Genomic DNA, 20,138 nt, shown 5'->3' with positions numbered 1-20,138 from the left:
AATGCAATTAAACATAAGATGTATTTCTGTGCACGCATATTAGCTTTATCGCCATTTTCGAAATTAAATAATACATTTTTCTTCTTACTAAATCTCAAATGAACAATTCATTTATTTAAAAGTTATTAGTATAAAATATCGATTTGACTCTTAATGAGATGATTTATAATCACAAAATATATAGTTAAATTTTGATCACAAATTAAAAAAAAAAAACTCAAATATATTTTGAATTGTGTATTCATCTAAAATATATATATATTTCCTTTATTTAATTTTAGTTGATCATTTTAAAAAAATATTGTCTCGGATTAGTTGTCCACCTTACCAAATCAAGAAAATATTAATTAAATATTTTTTATATTTTGTAATTATTTCTTTTTAAAATTATTCACAATTGTTTGTAAAATTTCTAAATTTTTAAGAGGTTAGTTAGTAAATGTACCTTTCTTTTTTTTATAATTTTTTAAAATGTGTGGAAAAGAAAAAATGACTAACTTGACAAATTTAAATTAGCCCAAAATAAAGAAGAGTTTAAGAATGACCAAAATCTGAAAAGGCCCCAAAAAAAAAAAAAGGACAAAAACCATTTAGGAAAGTAGAGATATTTTTGTACTTTGTTATTTTGCCTTTTTGTACTTTGTTATTTTGCCTGATCACAATTATTTATCCATCATCTTCTTGTTTTGTCCGCATAGTGATGGTCAATTTTTCATTTGCTTTACTTCACAATAAACTTCATTTTCACAGTAAAATTAGGATTAATTTGCTTCTTTTTTTCTTTCAAAGCTTCATTGTTGTTCCAAGCTTCATATATAGAGAGGCATTTGAGATATTGTTTCTGGATTACTCTAAGAAGATGAGCTATTTTGAGCTCTTTTATCGAGGTAAAAAGTTAATTCATTTTGGGTTTATAATCTTGAAACTCTCGATGAAGTTCTACATTACTCTCTAAAGCCTTGTCTCTTGATGTTCAGATCCAAGGTGAGCTTTTCGTCATCAGTCATTATTTGCTTCGATTAACTGAGAATTTGAGTTATTTTTTGATGTGTGGTTTTATGTATCTATTTTGTGAGTATAATTTTGTTGTTGTGTTCACGAATTTAAGGTATATGTGGTTAACCTTCTTTTTTCAGATGCATGCATGAGTCTCAGATGTGTATATCTTTGGTGAAATGTTAAATAGAACTGCACGAGTCTCAGATGTGTATATCTTTGGTGAAATATTAAATAGAATTTGTGTTGACCAATGTACTTTCTATCTTCTAAAACCTTGTTCCTTATAGACTTTGATTGCAGAGAAGAATTCTAAGATTGCAGAGATGGAAGCACTTCCACTGGTGAAGCAGCTAAACTTAAAGTTGCTTTTGAAACAGTTAAAGGAGACATGATTGGAACTTGAAAAACAAACATGTATGAGATCACACCTTTTTACAATTTGATCTTAAAAAGTCCTTCATAATTTATGTTTTTCGGTGATGTCAGTAATTCGAATTTGATCTTAAAATGTCCTTTATAATTTATATTTTTCAGTGCATGTCAGTAATTCGATCATATATTTTTTCAAGAATATAAGTTGCTAAAGTTCCTCTCTCTTTTGAGATCCTTAATTTGATAAGGAAGTTTTTACTTCACTTGCATGCAGGCATCAGATCAGTGGCCTAATTGTTGGGAATCATAAATTATACTTGTTACCCTCTGCTAATCAAAATTTGTTTACCAACACATGCCGTTTTAATTGAGTAAAGGTAAAGGTAGTTGATTTAAGTTAAAAATGTAGGTAAAAGTAGTTGATTTAAGTTAAAATGTTGATCTCTTAAAGAATAATGTTACAGTTGCTCCTTAGCACTCATCTTAATCTTGATTCGAGAGCGTGTAAACATAGTTAAATATGTCCTGATAATTCGCTCAATAGCTTCATGCTCTCTTCAGTTGTTGAATATTTCATACCGTTTATATTCAGGTGATTCCAAATATTATTAGTTTAATTAGGAGCTGTCTTGCTCCGTTTCGGTTGATTTTATTACTTGTTTTAGTGTCTTTCTATATTAATCTGTACACTAATAGTTTCTGTTGTCTTGCTCTATTTTGGTTGATTTTAGTAATTGTTTAGGTGGCTTTCTATATTAATCCGTACTGGTATGTTCGTAGTGGTTTAGTTTAGCGAGGAATTGAAGCTTGCTGTAAAATTGGGGTACGCTGCTCCCAATGAAAGTGTACCTCTCTGAGAAGGGTTCATCCTAGAAGTTTTTCCTAATACCATTCATCAACGCATATTTCAGTGGTCAAATGTTTTGTTTGTTACTCTCTTTGGATCTCATATGTTAGAGTTGTATATTTGATGAAACATTTTTCTCTTGCATTTATTTGAGACTCATCTGTATTGCCTGATTGCTAATTAGCATGTCATATTTTTCTCTTGGTTCAATTTTCAGAATCAAAAGCAATAAGTTAAAAACTTATATTCCTTCATAGGCTTAGTCCATTGCTTTTTGAATGATGAGAGCTGTATGATAAAAAGAAGTATGTTGAAAGATTTCAGTTGCAATATTGTTATTTATCTAAGTGCTGGTGTAAAGGGGCCTTTTTTTCCCCTTGTTCTGTTTGTTAGTCTGTATGTCTAAATCTGTCAATGGGATCATCTTCAGCTTGCTAGAGGGGTTCTGTATCCTGCAGTTATTGTATCCTATTGGTGTAGATTTTTCCAATTGTGTCTTTAAATGTAATCTTGTTCCTCTGTGATGTAAGCTTCATATTTTTCCAATTAGTTTGATTTGCTATATGGGATGCACTTGCATTCGCTACAGTAACATTCCATCACCTACGTTGCCTTGTATGAATAGTGTATGAGCATTGTTCCTTGATATTTAACTTCATCTTTAGAACTTTCTTTAGCTTGGGTTAGTTGCTTCTTCTAGTTACAGACCTTCACCAATTTTCTAATGTTAATCTTTGCAAACTGGAGCATGTCCCCATGTTGTATTGATTTCGCAATACAATCTAGTATGATCTTTCTCAACCTTTTGAAAGTATAGTCTCTCTTCACTAAAGTTCACTCCATTTGAACTTGGCACCAAAATAACCGAGTAAGAGGCATACTTGCAATAAGCAGTGTGTATATACTTTAGCTCATTCTTATGCTCACATTATGTTTCCGAGCTACAAACCTCCTCAAAGTTATGAAAGAATCTAGTTGATCAGCTTAACAGTTTCAGTTTGTTTCCTCACTCACAATTGTGAAGTTCAAACATGAATGTTAACTGGAAAAATGTGCTTTTCATTTCATCATATCTGTACGGTATTAGTTCTGTCTGCTACTGACATCTTAGATACTCTTTCTTCATTGGAAAAAGTATCCATTGAAGGATTAGAAGGCTTAAGGGTTGCAAAAAATGACTTGACCTTTGCTAGAGATCGATTCAACATAATGAACGAACTAAATGTGTAGTCTATCCATGGAGTTCTCTATATGAAGTATGTTTCCAATGGCTGAACTATAAGATAAGAGTATTTCAATACTATTACAAAAGATCCAGCCAAAGCAGGCCATCTTTAGATGTTTGAGAGGGTAAGAGAATGATTAACGTGTTCTTACTTTTTTCCTGCTGTAGGAGTAGTACAAAAGGGACTTTTAGTACTATTATTTATCCAGTTCTAAGCCAGTAACATCTTACTTCTTAGGGTTCGATGTGCTGGGCTTAACGCTGGCGTGATGTGAAACTGGCTATTGGCTAGTAGTTTGAAAGCTCCAATAAGCCATTGGGAGGGTATTGCAATCATAAATCATTTGACTGTAGTTGTCTAACTACCTCAATATTTGGTATAAGAACTCTAGAACATTTAGTTGTGTGGTTTTACATTAGAGTTACTGGGAACGGAGAAAGTTAGAGGGTGAAAAGATGTGTAGCTTAGAGAAAGAATGTGGTACCTATCCTTTTGTGTATTGCTTCCCAGTAAGCGACATAAAGCCACATACCAGAAACAATTGTCGTCTTACCATTTTTCTTTAATTTAAAAAAATAAAAATTTAAAAGTTTACTTTGCACACGTATTGGTTACGAGTTGAATCAAAATGCAACGTATATCCCCACCTACATGTTAAGCGGATTGGTCTATGACCCATGACTACAAAAAAAACTAAAATTATTATTTATGAACTTCATTACTAATTCATCACTAAATAGGTCATAGCTAACCATTTTCTTGATAATCTTAGAATCAACCCATAATTTTACCTTGACGATGCAAGTGAATATGCGGACAAGATAAGAACTATACTGATGAGGAGTAGAAATTTTTTTAAGATAAGGATTGAAGTAGTAATTCTGTAAGAAATCAGCAGTTCCAGCACTTAATGTGTAGAGTGCATCCTTTAGTATGGATGCTGCTTTCTGTCTGCCTGCAACTTTTGCTAGCTTGGATTGGTACTCCTTGTAATATTGCATCTGTTTTGGCAATGGAATTGCATGCTGCATCATCAAAATTTCTTAAAACAGTTAGCACCAACAAAAATGATCTTTAGCGACAATAAAAAAATGGTAATTTGCTATTTATATTCTCCATCTAGATCTTGATACACCAGTTGTTGCTACTAACTATTATTATCAATTGTTGAGAATTTCATAATAGTTAGTAGCTAATTGGATTACACTGGGTATGTTGTTGTTGTTTGGAGTTCTATTTCGGTATTTTTCTGCTTTTATTCCCTTTGGTTTTTAAAAATCTTGCAGACATGACAAAAATCTTGGAATTGGAACCCTCACATGACCAAGCTAGGAGAAGTGTGATACGTTTAAAGCCATTAGCTGATGAGAAGCGATAAAAGATGAAAGAAGAGATGGTTGGTGAGCTTAAAATCTCCTGTATTTGCATGGACTAATCATCTATATTTTCTTTTCTAATGTAAATCTGTAAATAGCAGAAATTCTTTCCTATGCAATTGTTGATGGTTTGGCATTTGGTTGTGTGGTTTTACATTAGTTATACTGGGAACGGAGAAAGCTAGAGGGTGAGAAGATGTGTAGCTTAGAGAAAGAATGTGGTACCTATCTTTTTGTGTATTGCTTCCCAGTAAACGGCATACCAGAAACAATTGTCGTCTCACCATTTTTCTGCAATTAAAAAAAATAAAAATTTGAAAGTTTACTTTGCACACGTATAGGTCATGAGTTGAAAAAAAAAGTTCAATTTGCACACATGATATTACATCTACCTTCACCTCATATTAGGAAAAATTTCCACAATTTTCCTTTGCTTTTCCCATATCTTTGTTTGATACTTTTCTCATGTAGCGTGTAAGATAACAATTGTGTTTATCTGTGTGAGTTTTTGTTGTATCTAATAGCGATATTACTTTTTCATTTACAGGAGAGACATGAAGAGACAATCAAGGACTGCACTAAAGCATTAGAACTAAATCCTACATATATTAAGGCTCTGGTTAGAAGAGCCAAAGGCACATGAAAAGCTTGAACACTTTGATGAGGTTATTACTGGTAAATATCGGGTTCTGAATTTGTACCATGTTTATTCGGTACAACGTCATTGTGACTGGTACTTCTTAGCTGCATCACTAAATAAGTAGTATCCATACTCGCATTTACGGGGCTACTTTGTGGAAATCTTGTGTTTTCCAGTCAGGCTCTCCTACACCTTCTCCTTGTTCCCACTCTCTTACCTGAAAAAAGAATTTATAAAAAGAGTGTTTGTATGTTACTCATTGCCTCTCGTAATAATTCCACACCACTCAAATGGTTCAAGTTATTGGTGAATAATTAAATTACTGAAGTTCTACTTTGTATATCGGAAACAACCTCTCTACCTTGTAGGGGTAAGGTTTGTGTACACACTACCCTTCCAAGACCCAACTTGTGGGATTACACTGGATATGTTGTTGTTGTTTGGAGTTCTACTTCGATTTTTTCTTCTCTTATTCCCTCTGGTTTTTAAAAATCTCGCAGACATTACAAAAATCTTGGAATTGAAACCCTCACATGACCAAGCTAGGAGAAGTGTGATACGTTTAAAGCCATTAGCTGATGAGAAACGACAAAAGATGAAAGAAGAGATGATTGGTGAGCTTAAAATCTCCTGTCTTTGCATGGACTAATCATCTATATTTTCTTTTCTAATGTAACTTTGTAAATAGTAGAAATTCTTTCCTATGCAACCGTTGATGGTTTGACATTTTGTCCTCACTTATTTATGTTAGTCAGTAAGAAGGGTATCTAGTCCATGTCCCTTACATGGTTGTGGATGACTATCTTTTTGCACTCAGAGATTCTATGTCGCTTCTCTGGCTAGTCGTTTAGGAAAGTCTGAACATGCTGACATATTTTGATATCAAATTAACCTGCCAGCTTTCGGTACATCAGATTACTTACCATATTTTGTGTAGTCATAGATTTACCTCCAGCCGTCTTAATGCGTCCAACAGATTAAAGTAATTTTCTCTTCATTTTTATTCTATATTTCTATTGATAAGATTGCAAAAGTAAGAATCTTTACTGATTTTGACAATGAATGATTTTCTTGATTTGCTTCGGGGGGAGCATAGCCAAAACTATTGCCATTCTTTGCGGCTCTCGGAATTACCTTGGAGGTATTTTCCATTTGTCATATGTTCTGTTAAGCTGAAATTAGTTCTTGTAATCCTTGTTTATGTAAATTTTGATCTATGAAAGCATTCCTTATTTACTTACTATATTAAGCTTGTGGTGTAATGTCTAACTATGCACGTAAAATTCATAGACTTCTTTGACGTAATTTCATGACAAAGTAGAAGGTTCTCTTGACTACAATTTAGTTATTTAATCATGTCTTCAGAAAAATGGGAGTGTTAATTGCAAGGAGATGGAAATAAATAACTGAACAATATATAATCATTCTCTCTATTTTGCAGACGAACATCATTAAGATTCATTAGTGAGCAAATTAGGAGCTTCTAAGACCACGGCTGCAAAGTGTTGTTTGTTTTTTGGGTTGTGAAGCTTCATATTTGAGATGATATTATACATCTCTTCACCAGCACATTGTGTGTACCGACTCTCTAAATCTGAGGTGAGCTCCTCTCTTTGCTCTTCCTTTTTTTATATGTACGTCTCTATGAACTTCTGATTTCCTGAGATGTAGCACAAACTTTCTGATGTGTACTGTCCTACTCTATTTGATGATCTTTGTTTGTGTTTTTGAGTCCACCAGGGAAACGTCTTTAGGTGATTGTTGGAGATTTTAGGACCTCATAAGTGTTGTTTTTGCATTTCTCTATTAAAGACGTGTAAGTTTTAACAAATAACAGAAATTAAACACTCATATAGTAAAGCTTGATAACACATTACTTTAAAAGGGAAAGCAAAATATATCCAAGTAGATTACATATAGAAGAAAATAGTTACCTATAAATTAGAGAAGACTTCTTTATACACTACATTTGTAGTTTCACTTGTTATTTTCTCATCTTCATTATAACATAAGATCTTCAGTCCTTTTCTAGATGTTACTCGAGAAAGGGCAACATATAATTGTCCATGGGTAAACACAGGCTTCTTCAAAAATAATTCCACACTACACAACGATTGACCTTGACTTTTATTGATGGTCATGGCAAAAGATACGATCACTGAAAACTGCCTTCGTTGGAATTTAAAAGGAATTCGTGAATCAGATGAAGGAAGTGACATCCTCGGAATAAAAAACTTATTGCCACATTCTTTTCCTGATAGCACTTTCGCTTCAATTACCCAATTTCTGAGTCTTGTGATGATTAATCTTGTGCCATTACACAAACCCACTAATTGATCTATATTTCTTAACAACATCACAGGAACACCTACCTTCAAAGTGATAGAGTGATTTGGAATACCTGAGCATTTAATACTATTTAGGAATTCAGGTGTACGCACATGTCCTAAAGATGCAAATGAATGATCAGACATGCAAACTGCATCGGAACTTAAATATGACTTCTCCTGTCCACAGTTGAGAGAAACTATGTAATCATTCACCGATTCCACCATTTGAAGAGTAGGTGCAAGAATTGCTCTTTTTTGAAGGTATTTCATATCAGTAGAATGTTCCAAATAATTGAAATATGTACTTTCTACAATTCCAGATATTGGATCATCACAATTATCTATGAGAATATCTTCGGGTATTTTTACTTTCTCAGTGCTATCCGTGGAAAATTCCACCCTTCCATCACCTTTTGCCAAAAGCCAATTAGAAAATTATTTTAACTCGGTCACATCTGCATCAAATCGACTATCTTGCAATCTCATATTCTTTGTCAGCTTTAGAATATAACAGTGCATCCACAAATAGGAAGAATTTATTGTTGCATTAACAATATCTTGCCTAGTACCTTTAGTAATTACCGGTAAGATTTGTCTAAAATCCCCTCCAAAAACAATCGTCTTTCCTCCAAATGGCCGATCTAAATTTGATGGATCGTTAAATCTTAGAATATCTCTTAAAGTTTGATCAAGAGTTTCAAAACAGTACCTATGCATCATTGGTGCCTCATCCCAAATGATTAACTTTGCCTTAACCATCAACTTAGCTATTGGACTTTCTTGCTTAATGTTGCATGTTGAATCTTCAGTTATATTCAGAAGAATCGCAAATCTTGAATGAGTTGTCCGTCCTCCTGGTAACAACAGAGATGCAATACCACTTGATGCAACATTTAGTACTATATCACCTTTAGAGTGTATGCCAGCAGACAATGTTTTCCAGAGAAAAGTTTTGCCTATTCCTCCATGACCATATAAAATGAATAATTCCCTTTTGTCTTCGTTCACTACAGTCATGATTTTATTATACACATACTTCTGCTTAACTGTTAATTGCATTAATAGTTGTTGATGTTCTTGTGCCAAATTGCGTCTATTATAGCGCAATTCCTCATTAATGAGTGTATTGGTACGATCAACTTCTTCATGACCATAACATGGTTTTGGCATTGTTGGAAATTTGTTAAAACTTTTTCCACAACTTCTTAAAATCTTGTCCAACTTTTGCAAGCAACGATTTTTCAGTTCATCATCTGTTAGATCTACTTCTGAATGACAAAAATATTATAATAATAAAAAAAATAAAGCACATAATCATGTATATAAGTCAATTAAATAGTTTTATTTATATGTAATTTATGGATGTTTGCTAAAGTTTATTAATTTTTTATAGAATACCATTATATATGATGGATAAGTGAACTACACAAAATACTGTAAATCCGAAGTGAAATATGCATTTCTAGATACATGTTAAAATATATGATTCTAATATTATTAAAATAATTTATTGTTTAGAAGTGAGAAAACCCAATGAAATGAAGTAGTAATAAAGCTGTTTTAGGTATTAATATGAATTTCTTGTTTAATCTGTATAACAATTAAATAAATATACTTGAATTATAAATAGAAACAATTTTAAAATATTTTTGTTATTATTCAATTATATTATTTGTATCTGGATTATCCAGTAATGTTCTTTGTTCACAAAGGATATCTTCTGAAAGTAGCAGCCATGATGTTTGCCAAACAACTTTAGGTCGTGACATTGAATTAGCTATCAATAACATGACGAACATTTATCGAAGATAAGATGGCATTCCCCAAGTACTTGCCTCCTTTATAGCATCGATGTATTCTTTGTCGTCATCCAACAAACCAAGTGCATAACATGCATCTCTAAAAGTAGCATGGTCATTATTGTTGATTCTTCTAAGTTCTGCATAAGAAGTTGGCCCTTTAATTACATTCAATAACAACCTGAGATAATATTTCTCCCCACTTCCTAGAGTAACAAAGAAGATCCTCCCAATAAAAAATGCAGAATTTTTTCTCCTTTTTCATTTTTTTGAACTTCTGTCCCACCAAAATTTAAGAGGGAATTCTGCGTAAGTCAAATCTCTTACTTCCGAAAACTTCTTGTTAGCCTCAAACCAACTTACAAATTGAGATTTCCTAACAGATTGGTAACATTTTCAATTGGATCCTCATCAGAAAAAGAGACATATTGTTCATCTTCAAGATGGAATGATAGTATTTCCACCGGTGGTTCTCTATGGTGAATTGGAAATTTAAATATTCTCCAAACAGCTTCACATGGTGATATGTAGCGACAATCATAATACATGTTGATTTCATCAATAGTTGATGAACCATCAACATGTGTATTTTGTGAAAAAACAACAGTCGCACGGTCATGTCCTTTATTGACATACTTGAATAAATATTTAATAGATCTTGATTGGTTGCACCATTCCACGTTAATGTGAGCACCATATGTTAACAACAACTTGCGATTGTGTGGAACCACATATCTACTATCCAAATGAATACCATTTTTTTCAATGGTTCTACCATTATCCCTTCTTCTGTAAATAGGATACCCTTCTTCATCAAGTATTGTTATATGAACAAACTTTTTAGGGAAGTGCTTTGTACATTTACCATTCTGCATGCACGGTGAAAATTTGTCAGTAGAACTACATGGGTCATGCATCATCATATTTTTTACAGCATTATAATAATGAGGATCATTGACTTTATCTGGTATTTCTACTGAAATTATTCGATCAATATCTGATGCACAAGGAAATTTATTGCTCTCATGAAAAAAAAGCAATATATGGGCATGAGGCAATCCTCTTTTTTTGGAACTCAATGGTATATATCACTGCATTATAAATCAAGTAAGTTTATATTCAAATAAAATAGTAAATATGGCAAACCTGTTTTTACTTTTCCAAATACTTGATTGGCCCTCAAATTCTTTATCAAGTGATCCAATTTAATTTTAAATATCCTACTTAGAATATTTGGACGATCTTCAGGATTCAACCCCCTTCTTCCTACAAATTTAGTAATTTCTGGCCACTTAGAATTGCAAGTAAATGTGATAAAAAGGTCAGGATATCCAGCCTATTTGCATATTGCCATAACATCTTGATAATTCTGAAGCATATATCGTGCACCTCCCGTAAAACTTGATGGTAAAAATACTCTTTTACCTTGGGATGAAGGATCAGTGTCTCCATGTAAAATTGCATCTAATAGAACCTTATAAAACTCAACTCTAAATTATTTTTGATGAGTCCGAATAAACTTCAGCTGAGAAGATTCCATCATTGTATATGCATCAACTAAAAATTGCTGAAATAATCTTCTTGAAGCCACAATGGTAGGAACTTCACCTTTTCTTTCTTGAATTCTGTAAGAAAAAAATTCACGCATACTAACATGTTGCCTTCCCTTATCACCTGAACTTAAAGGAATGTCCTCTCTATACCTATCTTCACCATAAGAAAAAAGTAAAGAATATTGTAGGCCTAAGTATGCAACATTTAGTTTATTGATCCTTTGCAGCTGTCCAGATTGAGTTTCTATAATGATATCACGGTCAGATCTAGAAACATCAATATCTCCAACCACCAAAGCAGCTACTTCGGGTATTGTTGGTAGATTGTATCTTCTACCATCAGTACCTCTTTTTCCTATTAGTTTCAACTTCACATTGGAGCAGTCATTTTCTTGGAATCTATCTCTCACCATTCTAAAAGTTTTCGCCAACACATTATTGTCATCAAGCATTTGTTTTAGATCAACAACAATTTCAACATGAAGCTTATTAACACCCGTCCACGACTACAAAAGACATATAATATTAAAACTTTATCTTATAAAAAAAGATATATTATATTAGTAAAATCTTTAAAGTACTTTTTAATTTCATGGGATTATATAATGATGTTACAATACTTACCCGACTGCATTAATTCTATTTGAAACTTCATTTTTTGTATCATAAATATACAGCTGTGGAAATTTTGAAATAGATCCTTCAGGAGGTAGTAAGCTACCAATTTGATGATAATTTTGTTCAAATATCTTAATGTTCTTGGCCCCCGTGTCTGATTAATTGAGGCATCCATCTTTCTTCTCATTGATGTAAATGAGAACATAGAGTTATAACTCATTATTTTTTCTCGAAAATGACTACATTTAGGATCTATAGTAAAAAAAAATTGAATAATAAAGAAGGTTAATATAGGTAGACATGAATATGGTGATATTAAAACCAATGATTCTCTAACCTGATCCAAACAATAGTTGTTCCAAAATTTGAGGAGGCTTCTTGAGGTATGGAAGCTTTATTTTTTCTTGTTGACAGCACAACATGAAAATTATTTTTTTTTTATTTGTAATGCTTGTGTGTTCTTTCTTCATACCAAAAAAATAGCTCCATAATGTCCACATTCATATGTAGCATCTCATATATCCCAATATTCTATAATTGCAAGTATATATAGTTAAAGACATAACATTATAGGTTTAAATGATCAAATTATTTTAATATTAAATGAAGAGTTTTTCAGAAGAACCTTCTATGCAAATGTCATCATATTCAACATCAACATCTATAGAAAGTGGTAGCAAAACCAATTAATATGTTTGAATTTTTGATATTTATCTATATTTATCAAGATAGTTTTATATCTAATTAGTAAGAGAAGTAAGCAAAGTATGATTGTCATACCTGGATACTGTATGATTGTCACACTTGGATACTCTTCTCCTTCTTTATCTTCTTTGTTATGTTGAAGTTGTTCTGTTATGTATATAAATTTATGATTGTGCATAGATGTAAATGTAATAATCTTTTTGTAAAGTAAAGATTGTTGATTCAAAAACTCTCTTCTAATATAATGTAATTTTTAAAGATAAAAAATATTTTTTAGGAACATACCTTGTACGACAGTGTTATTTATTATTGCCTCGATTTCTAGTAAGAATGATACACTAATTAGCTGTCTGTGTATTGCAATGTATATTATTTTTAACTGATAACTTATGAGAACTTAAAATACTTACCTTCTATTATTGGAGTTTCATTTAAATCTGGCAGAGAATTATATGTTTGTACATCTACAAACTAAATAAAATATATTACTCTATTATTTATAAAACCATATTGAAGTAACAAAGTTTTAACTTAGGATCTAGTTCGGATGAAAAATTTAAAGCACTAATAAGGTTGTATTACCTTCAGGTAATACATTTAGATCAGGCAATATGTTGTAACCATGCATACCTATATAAGAAGAGTATTAGAAAGTAAGTTTTAAATTATATTAAATCAGGAATTTTGTCGCTCACCATTTGTTATATCAGCCAATGGTGCTTGTATTTCTTCACTCTCATCAGAATGATTTCTGTACTTTGAGGATTCATCTTTTCTTATAGAAGAAATTTGTATGTTATTTTAGTTCATCCCTTAAGAAAAAATCAATTATTTCGAGCAATATTAAAATAATTTCTGATGATGCATATAAATTAGAGATGTAAGTGGTAATCAAAGATGATACCTTTGTTAAAATTACTTTGTCTGCGTCGTTTTTGATTCTGTATATTGCATCTGCTTAGTGCTGAAACAGATTTTTTTTTATTTTCCTTATATAAGGACTTCAGAATTTTGATATAGTATGCAAATTTGAAAGACTTTAAAATAAAGATGAAATGTGGTGAAAATTTTGACAGAGGAACCATAAGTAATCTGAAATATCAACTGTTATTGACACTTTCAAGACAGTTTATTACTATGTAACTGCCATTTTTAACTTTTAATGAATAAAGTTTGATTTTGCACTATCGGTACATCAGTTTCATAAGAGTTCACTTAGAGGATAATAATAATAAGTTTAATACAGTAATTAAAATTTATGAAAAAAATATAAGTATATGAAAAAAAACAGCATGTCATTGTTCTTACAGATGGTAATGTCTACATAGTTATAACGGTAATTATTTAGAGTGGGCCTGGAATATATTACTTACACCGTTGCTAATATTACTGATGCATTCATATCGCAATGATAAATATCTATGACAAAAAGCTTAGTAGTTGCTTAGTCCAAAGTAAAAAATATGGCAGTGGGTATAGCATCTTAGAGGTTGGTGTTTATTGAGGTTGCAATCAACAATATTTAATTGTGAAAAATGACAATAGGATAGTTTAAGATATTTTCAACTTCCAAGTAAGAATAGATATGATAAGTTGAGTTTCAAAGTTGAACCTTTATCTGTAGATAAATAACTTTTACATGATCAGTAAAATTTAGCCGACTGACTCTTATTATGGATGGTTATCATCAATTATGTACCTTTTAGATAATCCTGGAGCTGTGGCTGACTATGAATGTGGTGACACTAAATGATTAGGAATGACTCTCCCCACACACACGCACACCCCCTCCACACCCTCATATAGAAAATAAAAAAGAGAAGAAAAATGCATTGTTCTAATTCTCCTTTGATTGTCCTTGTTTCTGTGCTCACAACATTTTCTTTTCTAGGGTTCCACCAGTTGGATCATGTACATGGTATGCCTATTTCTCCTTCATACTTGCTTGGGATGACAACCTATCTTCCACCCAGATAAATTGTGGCTCTGCATCCATATGTAATGCATCAACAGGGAATTCCTCCTTTACAATCCCATGCTCCTTATTCTCATGTTGGACATTTTCACTCAGTATATATTTTTGCCAAATCAACAGGTAAAGTAGAGAATTTTGGTATAGTTCTCCTCGTTACTTTTGCTTAGTAAAGGTTAATTGTTAATCTTATGGTTTTCTAGGCAGCACCAGAGGATTCACAGATCTATAGTCACAATCAGTACTCCATGCAACCTCAGTCAACCTTACAAAGATTGGATTCTCAGTATGATCATGAAACAATTGTCAATGGACAAACTCTTCGTTCAGATTACAGTGATGTCAATGTAAACCAAGGAATTGAAATGCAGAATGCAGGGTTCCAGCTTCAAGTAAAGAGGGACAGGTTAAGCAAACGAATTTATTGCTTATAGTTACCTGCAATTCTTCTCCTATTTTGTATGCCTAGATTTTTTATCCACCATAATTTTATAGGAACTTTAATTTGTGGATAAGAATTACCTCTCGGGTGTGCAGACACAACATTCTTTGCATCAAATTTCTTCACAAGTCAATGGTGCTTTAAGATTAGATTCTCCTAGACATAATAATGAGACAAAGGTACTCCTCTGTAAGGGAAGTGGTTCCTTATTTTTTTTGGTTGCTATTTGTATTTGCATTTCTTTTAGGGAGTGGGTCGATGAACGATGTGAATAAGTAGACTCATGTTGAACAAATTGCCAATACTGCAGGTGAACAATGTCGACTCTTCAGCTAATAACATGTTAGAATCTCAAGAGTTGCATATGAGAGAATTTAGTTCGAATGCTGATAAATCATCAGTCGAAGTTTCAAATAATGTGCATAATTCAACTGAGTCAGTGACGGGTACTGTGTCAGACACTGTTTTAATAGAAAGTTGTGTTACTGAAGGACATAATGCATATGCAGTTGGTAAATCAGTAGAGGTTATCTCCTGGATAAAAAGGCATTAATTGCTTGCATAGTTCATACAATTCCACTTGAAGGATTTGTTCTACGGTTAGTAATACTTGAATAGTGTGTAAGCTGTTTTTGGATTCTGTCACTTTCTCCTCCTAGTCTATAGTCATTTTTTTATTTGGTCTATTGATTTCAATTCCTAATGCACCTCAGAATTATTTCATCTATCATTTATCTCATATAGTAAATGAGATAGTAATATTACTATTATGATTAATAGTAATATTCTCGTACATTTTCAGATGTGCTCCTAGCATATATGTTGTATGATCAAGAAATGACAGATGCTGACTTGTACAAATTATTTTTCATTGTTTGATGATTTTTGTCCAGGTATACAGACTGCCAAGTGAAAGGATTTACACAACTTATTTTGACAGTAATAAAAAGTAATGAAAAATCTGGCCTTCTAGCTGATAATGAAGCTAGAGACCTATGAATTCAATTCCTTCCCCCTAGCAGGATGCTATCTTTCGGTTGCAAAGTATGTTATCACACTATATCTTCTATTCTATCATCTTGTTCAAACTCATCAATTTTTAATTGGTGCATCGGTAATTAATTAAACTAAATCTTCCAATGAGGTAATTTTCTCAGTATACTTGATATTTTTGAAAGCCATGAATCTTATTGAATCTTTAGAAGCATGTTTAGTTATATGGACATTACAATTTTGGATAAATTTTTCGATGAAGTGAGGCAGAGGTAGTGATAAGTATCATTTTTGCGTTGAAAAATAATTATTTTTTGTTGATAAAAGAGCAAAAAAGTGGTAATCATAATTCAAGTGGAGAAGAGTATATATTGATAGAAACTTGTGGAAGAAGTGACAAGTATCATTTTCACATTATAAAAATTAAGTATCCTTTTTTTCTAGTAAGATAATCAAGAAGTTGTATCCATCATTTAAGTGGAGAAAGGTAAAGAACAGGTCCCGTTAATATTTGAGTTTTGGAATTTGAAATGATATATTTTTTCATTAATAAAAGGAAGGGAACAAAGGAAATAACTCATACTGCTATAAATTGTATTTGTCATATGAATTAACTACTATGACATACATGTTATTAGTTTGTCTTTATCATATTCCTGAGCTGAATTTTTTTCTTCTTCAGGGTATTGTCTATGTTGGTGATGGTGGGTTCTCAAAAGAACGATTCTACAACCTGATATTTTGTTTCTCTCTATTCGACTCGACTCCTGTTTCATGCTTTATGATCAACTTGTTTTGTCTGATCTTACTGATGTTATTATGCTAAATTTCTACACACATCAATGTTGGACCTCATTTAGTTGCAATTTTAAAAGAAAAACTGATGCGAATGTATAAACTTTACAAATACATGGAAAACATAAAAAGTAGATTCATACAGTAAATTAACTAATATTAAAACATAGTGTTAACATAAGAAATGAAAGACCTTGATATAATAGAGTCATGATTCTTAAAAGAAATAAAACAAAACACAAAACTAAAACTAATTCAGCATCATACCTAAATCTAGATTGCTAAAAAATTTTAAAATGTAGCTAAGTTTTTAAAGGAAAATCATCGCGTCCACTTCTTTAAGGATTCTTATCCTTCTTAATAATCTTCTTGGCCTTGTTATTGGATAGTTGGTCAACATCATCAGTAACTTCTGATATAGGTCCTCCACTTTTTGGTCTGCCTCTTTTTAAAATATACATCTTTTTAGGAGAGATATTCTAGTTATCATACACGGAATTCTAAGACAAAAAGGAGAATAGTAAAGATTTATTTAAAAAATACATAAATACAGCAATATCCGTTATCAATTTTTATTTTTAAATCGTTGAAAGTTGAATACCTTCTTAGCATCTGAGCCTTCTTCAACATTGAAATGAAGTTTCTATTTTTATAAATAAAAAGGATTAAACATCTCTTTTAGTGATAAAATTAACATGCTACTATAAATGACTTTTTGCTAGTAAAATCATACATACAGTGAAAACATCTTCTTTTGTTGACTTCTTGTATTAATTTATCAGTTCTTCATCGTCATTGATCTTCGCAACACCATAGACTCGATCACGTGATTCAATATTTTCTTGTTTAACATATAATCTAAACATGATGATTCTATCAAGAAGAACATCCAGCTCGATCGGATAGGAACACTCGTACGGAGAATCAAAAATCTAATATGATATTAGTTTTATTAGTATTAGGATTCATAAAACAATGTTAAAAAATAATATACCTCTAACGGACAATCTTTTAATTCAGAAGCAAATTTTTCAATGAGTGTGATTGCTTCGTTGTCCCAAAGCAATAAAGAGACGATCCCAGTATCATCCAGCACCTTAATCTGAACCCTATAACTGATAGCATTTTTGGTTTAAATATAAAATCTAGCTAAAATTTTTAGTGGTAAGCAAATAATATTAAGCTCAAACCTGTGAGTCGCTGTTTGATAATCGCGACCACATTTCTTGCAGTGAAGTATATTTTTGGCAACTTTTTCGACACTCTTATGGCACTTGATGCAACGTAGGTATGACCAATTGTTTTTAAGTTTCAAATTCACTATTTTTGCAAGAATCCACAAATGCCCAACCTGTAAAAATAAAAAAATTGTCATGGAACAATTTGTCATATGTTGCATATAAGTAAGCTTGTTGAAATATAGTGTGAAATTAATATAGAGACTTTTACCTGCACAGAATCAAGCAATTCTTTAATAGTTTTAAATTGTACAGTTCCAGTAGTCAATTCTTCAGAAATAGAAAGACTACGTTGAGATATTACTTAGCATTTCAGGGGTATAGCTTCGGACACAGTTCCTAATCTGCACTTTTTATATTAGTGATGCATGTAATTTTTATTTTAGTATGGACATAAAAGTAATATAGTATAAAACAAAAATCTTGATTTGAAATCATTAATCTGGGGAAGGTCAGGATTAATCCAAAGCTTGGAGGAATTTCATGTATTCTGTACAGAATATACCCCTGTGAACTTAAACATAGTGTTAGACCAGTAATTTTTTTAAAATTGAATATGATATTTGAAGTGTAAGTTAGATTGTTGATATACCTTGAAATTTATGCACTCTTATAAGCTGCATAACTACGATGACAGGTTCATCGATCAAATTGTGCAAGTGGGGCATGATTTTATCAACAAACTCCCCCCAAAATGTTGCTGTAATTGTCTTCCTTCTGCATTAATAACCATATATTAGAAATTAAGATTGTAGAAAAATATTAAAAATTAGTAATTGAATCACAATCTTACTCATTATCTTCGATAACAACATTCAAAAATTGACTTGTTGTACCATTTCGAAGCTGATGAGTTTGTTTTTCAGCATGACAAACAACTTGTCCGATGACATCTGCAAGATAAACATATTTATACAAAAAAAATTCAAATAGTGATGTTTTGGTTAAAAAAATTGTTAAGAGCAACACGAATTTTTTTTTTACCAAATAGTTGAGTGTCATCAATGTCAATGTGATTTTTTAAATCATTAAAGAATCGAAAGTTAAAAATATTTAAACCAAAAGCTGGATCAGTTGTCTCAACAACAATTGTCTTGGGTGTAAACTCCAGCTTAAACTTATGTGCAGTTGTTTTGTAATGCATATTGTTAGGCTCAGCAACAAAAGTATTCATAAGATACAATCTCATTTCTTTTATTGTATTTTTTTCTCCTCTGAAACGATGGACAACAGATCGTGGAATTGTTGCATAAATTTTTTCTCCCTACAAATAAATAAGTGAGAAATTAAAGTCAGGATTAATAATTCAGTATTGGTGTAGTAAATAGAAAATTATTGAATAATTTGAAATACCTTTTCATCTTGAAGCACTAACTCAATTGATAGAAGAAAATTTGGTTTGTCCCTTGGTGTAGCATGCCACATACGTACAACCCTTACTTTGAAGTTCCATCCATTTTGTAATTTGAAATTTCACTAATATAATCACTCTTGCCATGTTTTAGAAGCTGTTTTTTTTTAGAAAAATGAAGTTTAGAAAAATTTGTATGTATTGGATTGTACTTATAGGAGAAAGTTTTAAACATTCAATAAGAATACTGCGTAGAAACTTATTTTGCAGTTTGCAAGAAAAGAAGGAATGTGATTTATTAAAAATTAAAATTGTATAAAAAGAAGTTACAAACTGTTAAAACAGTGTGGGAAATGTGAGTATGTGGGTATGAATGTCACATTTTTGTAAAAATTCTGTAATCTTTTAACGTATTTTTTAAAAATTATTATTATAAATAATAAATGGGTGTTTTAATAGAAGAAAGTTTTAAACATTGAAAAAGAATGTTCTGTGAAATCTTACAGTTTACTTGAAAATAGGGAATGTGGTTTATTAAAAGTTAAAATTATATAAAAAGAAGTTGACAAAGTGTTAAAACAATGTAGGTTGGGTATGTCGGTATGAATGTCATAGTTATTGTGTAATATTTTTAATTTTTTAATATGTTTTTTTAAAATTATTATTATAAATAATAAATAGGTGATTGTTGGGGAGAAGTGTGTTGGTTTTTGTGATTGTGGAGGAGAGTAGTAGGAAACGTGGATATATTTGTTTTGAAATTAGTGTGGGCTTAGTAGAAAACGTGGGTGGGTATACGTGTGCCATACAAGTGATGTTTAAAACACATTATCTTCTTAATTTATTAATTTAATTTTTAAAAAATAAATTATTTTAAATATT

At 31.5% G+C, this 20,138-nt stretch overlaps 1 protein-coding gene and 1 pseudogene across 1 annotated transcript; both read right to left on the bottom strand.

The window, feature by feature from the left end:
- Nucleotides 1-7,331: 7,331 nt before the first annotated feature.
- On the bottom strand, nt 7,332-13,062 carry LOC107864992 (annotated as a pseudogene).
- A 4,375-nt stretch (nt 13,063-17,437) lies between these two features.
- Nucleotides 17,438-19,330, bottom strand: LOC107864993. The gene is made up of 8 exons (XM_016711369.1): nt 19,259-19,330; nt 18,965-19,169; nt 18,699-18,798; nt 18,498-18,622; nt 18,117-18,175; nt 17,858-18,018; nt 17,662-17,782; nt 17,438-17,599 (listed from the first exon to the last, which is right to left on the bottom strand). The coding sequence occupies exons 1-8, from the start codon at nt 19,328-19,330 to the stop codon at nt 17,438-17,440; spliced, it is 1,005 nt and encodes a 334-aa protein (XP_016566855.1).
- Nucleotides 19,331-20,138: the final 808 nt, after the last annotated feature.

Source organism: Capsicum annuum, chromosome 3 (assembly GCF_002878395.1).
Source record: "Capsicum annuum cultivar UCD-10X-F1 chromosome 3, UCD10Xv1.1, whole genome shotgun sequence".
NCBI classification, from domain to species: Eukaryota; Viridiplantae; Streptophyta; class Magnoliopsida; order Solanales; family Solanaceae; genus Capsicum; species Capsicum annuum.
This window is presented reverse-complemented; position numbering and strand designations above follow the sequence as displayed.

Coding starts and splice junctions, on each gene's coding strand:
- LOC107864993 (XM_016711369.1), bottom strand. CDS start 19,330: ATGTGGCATGCTACACCAAGGGACAAACCAAATTTTCTTCTATCAATT. Junction 18,799..18,964: donor GACAACTGATCCAGCTTTTG/GTTTAAATATTT, acceptor TTTATCTTGCAG/ATGTCATCGGACAAGTTGTT. Junction 18,176..18,497: donor AAGAGTGCATAAATTTCAAG/GTATATCAACAA, acceptor CTATTTCTGAAG/AATTGACTACTGGAACTGTA.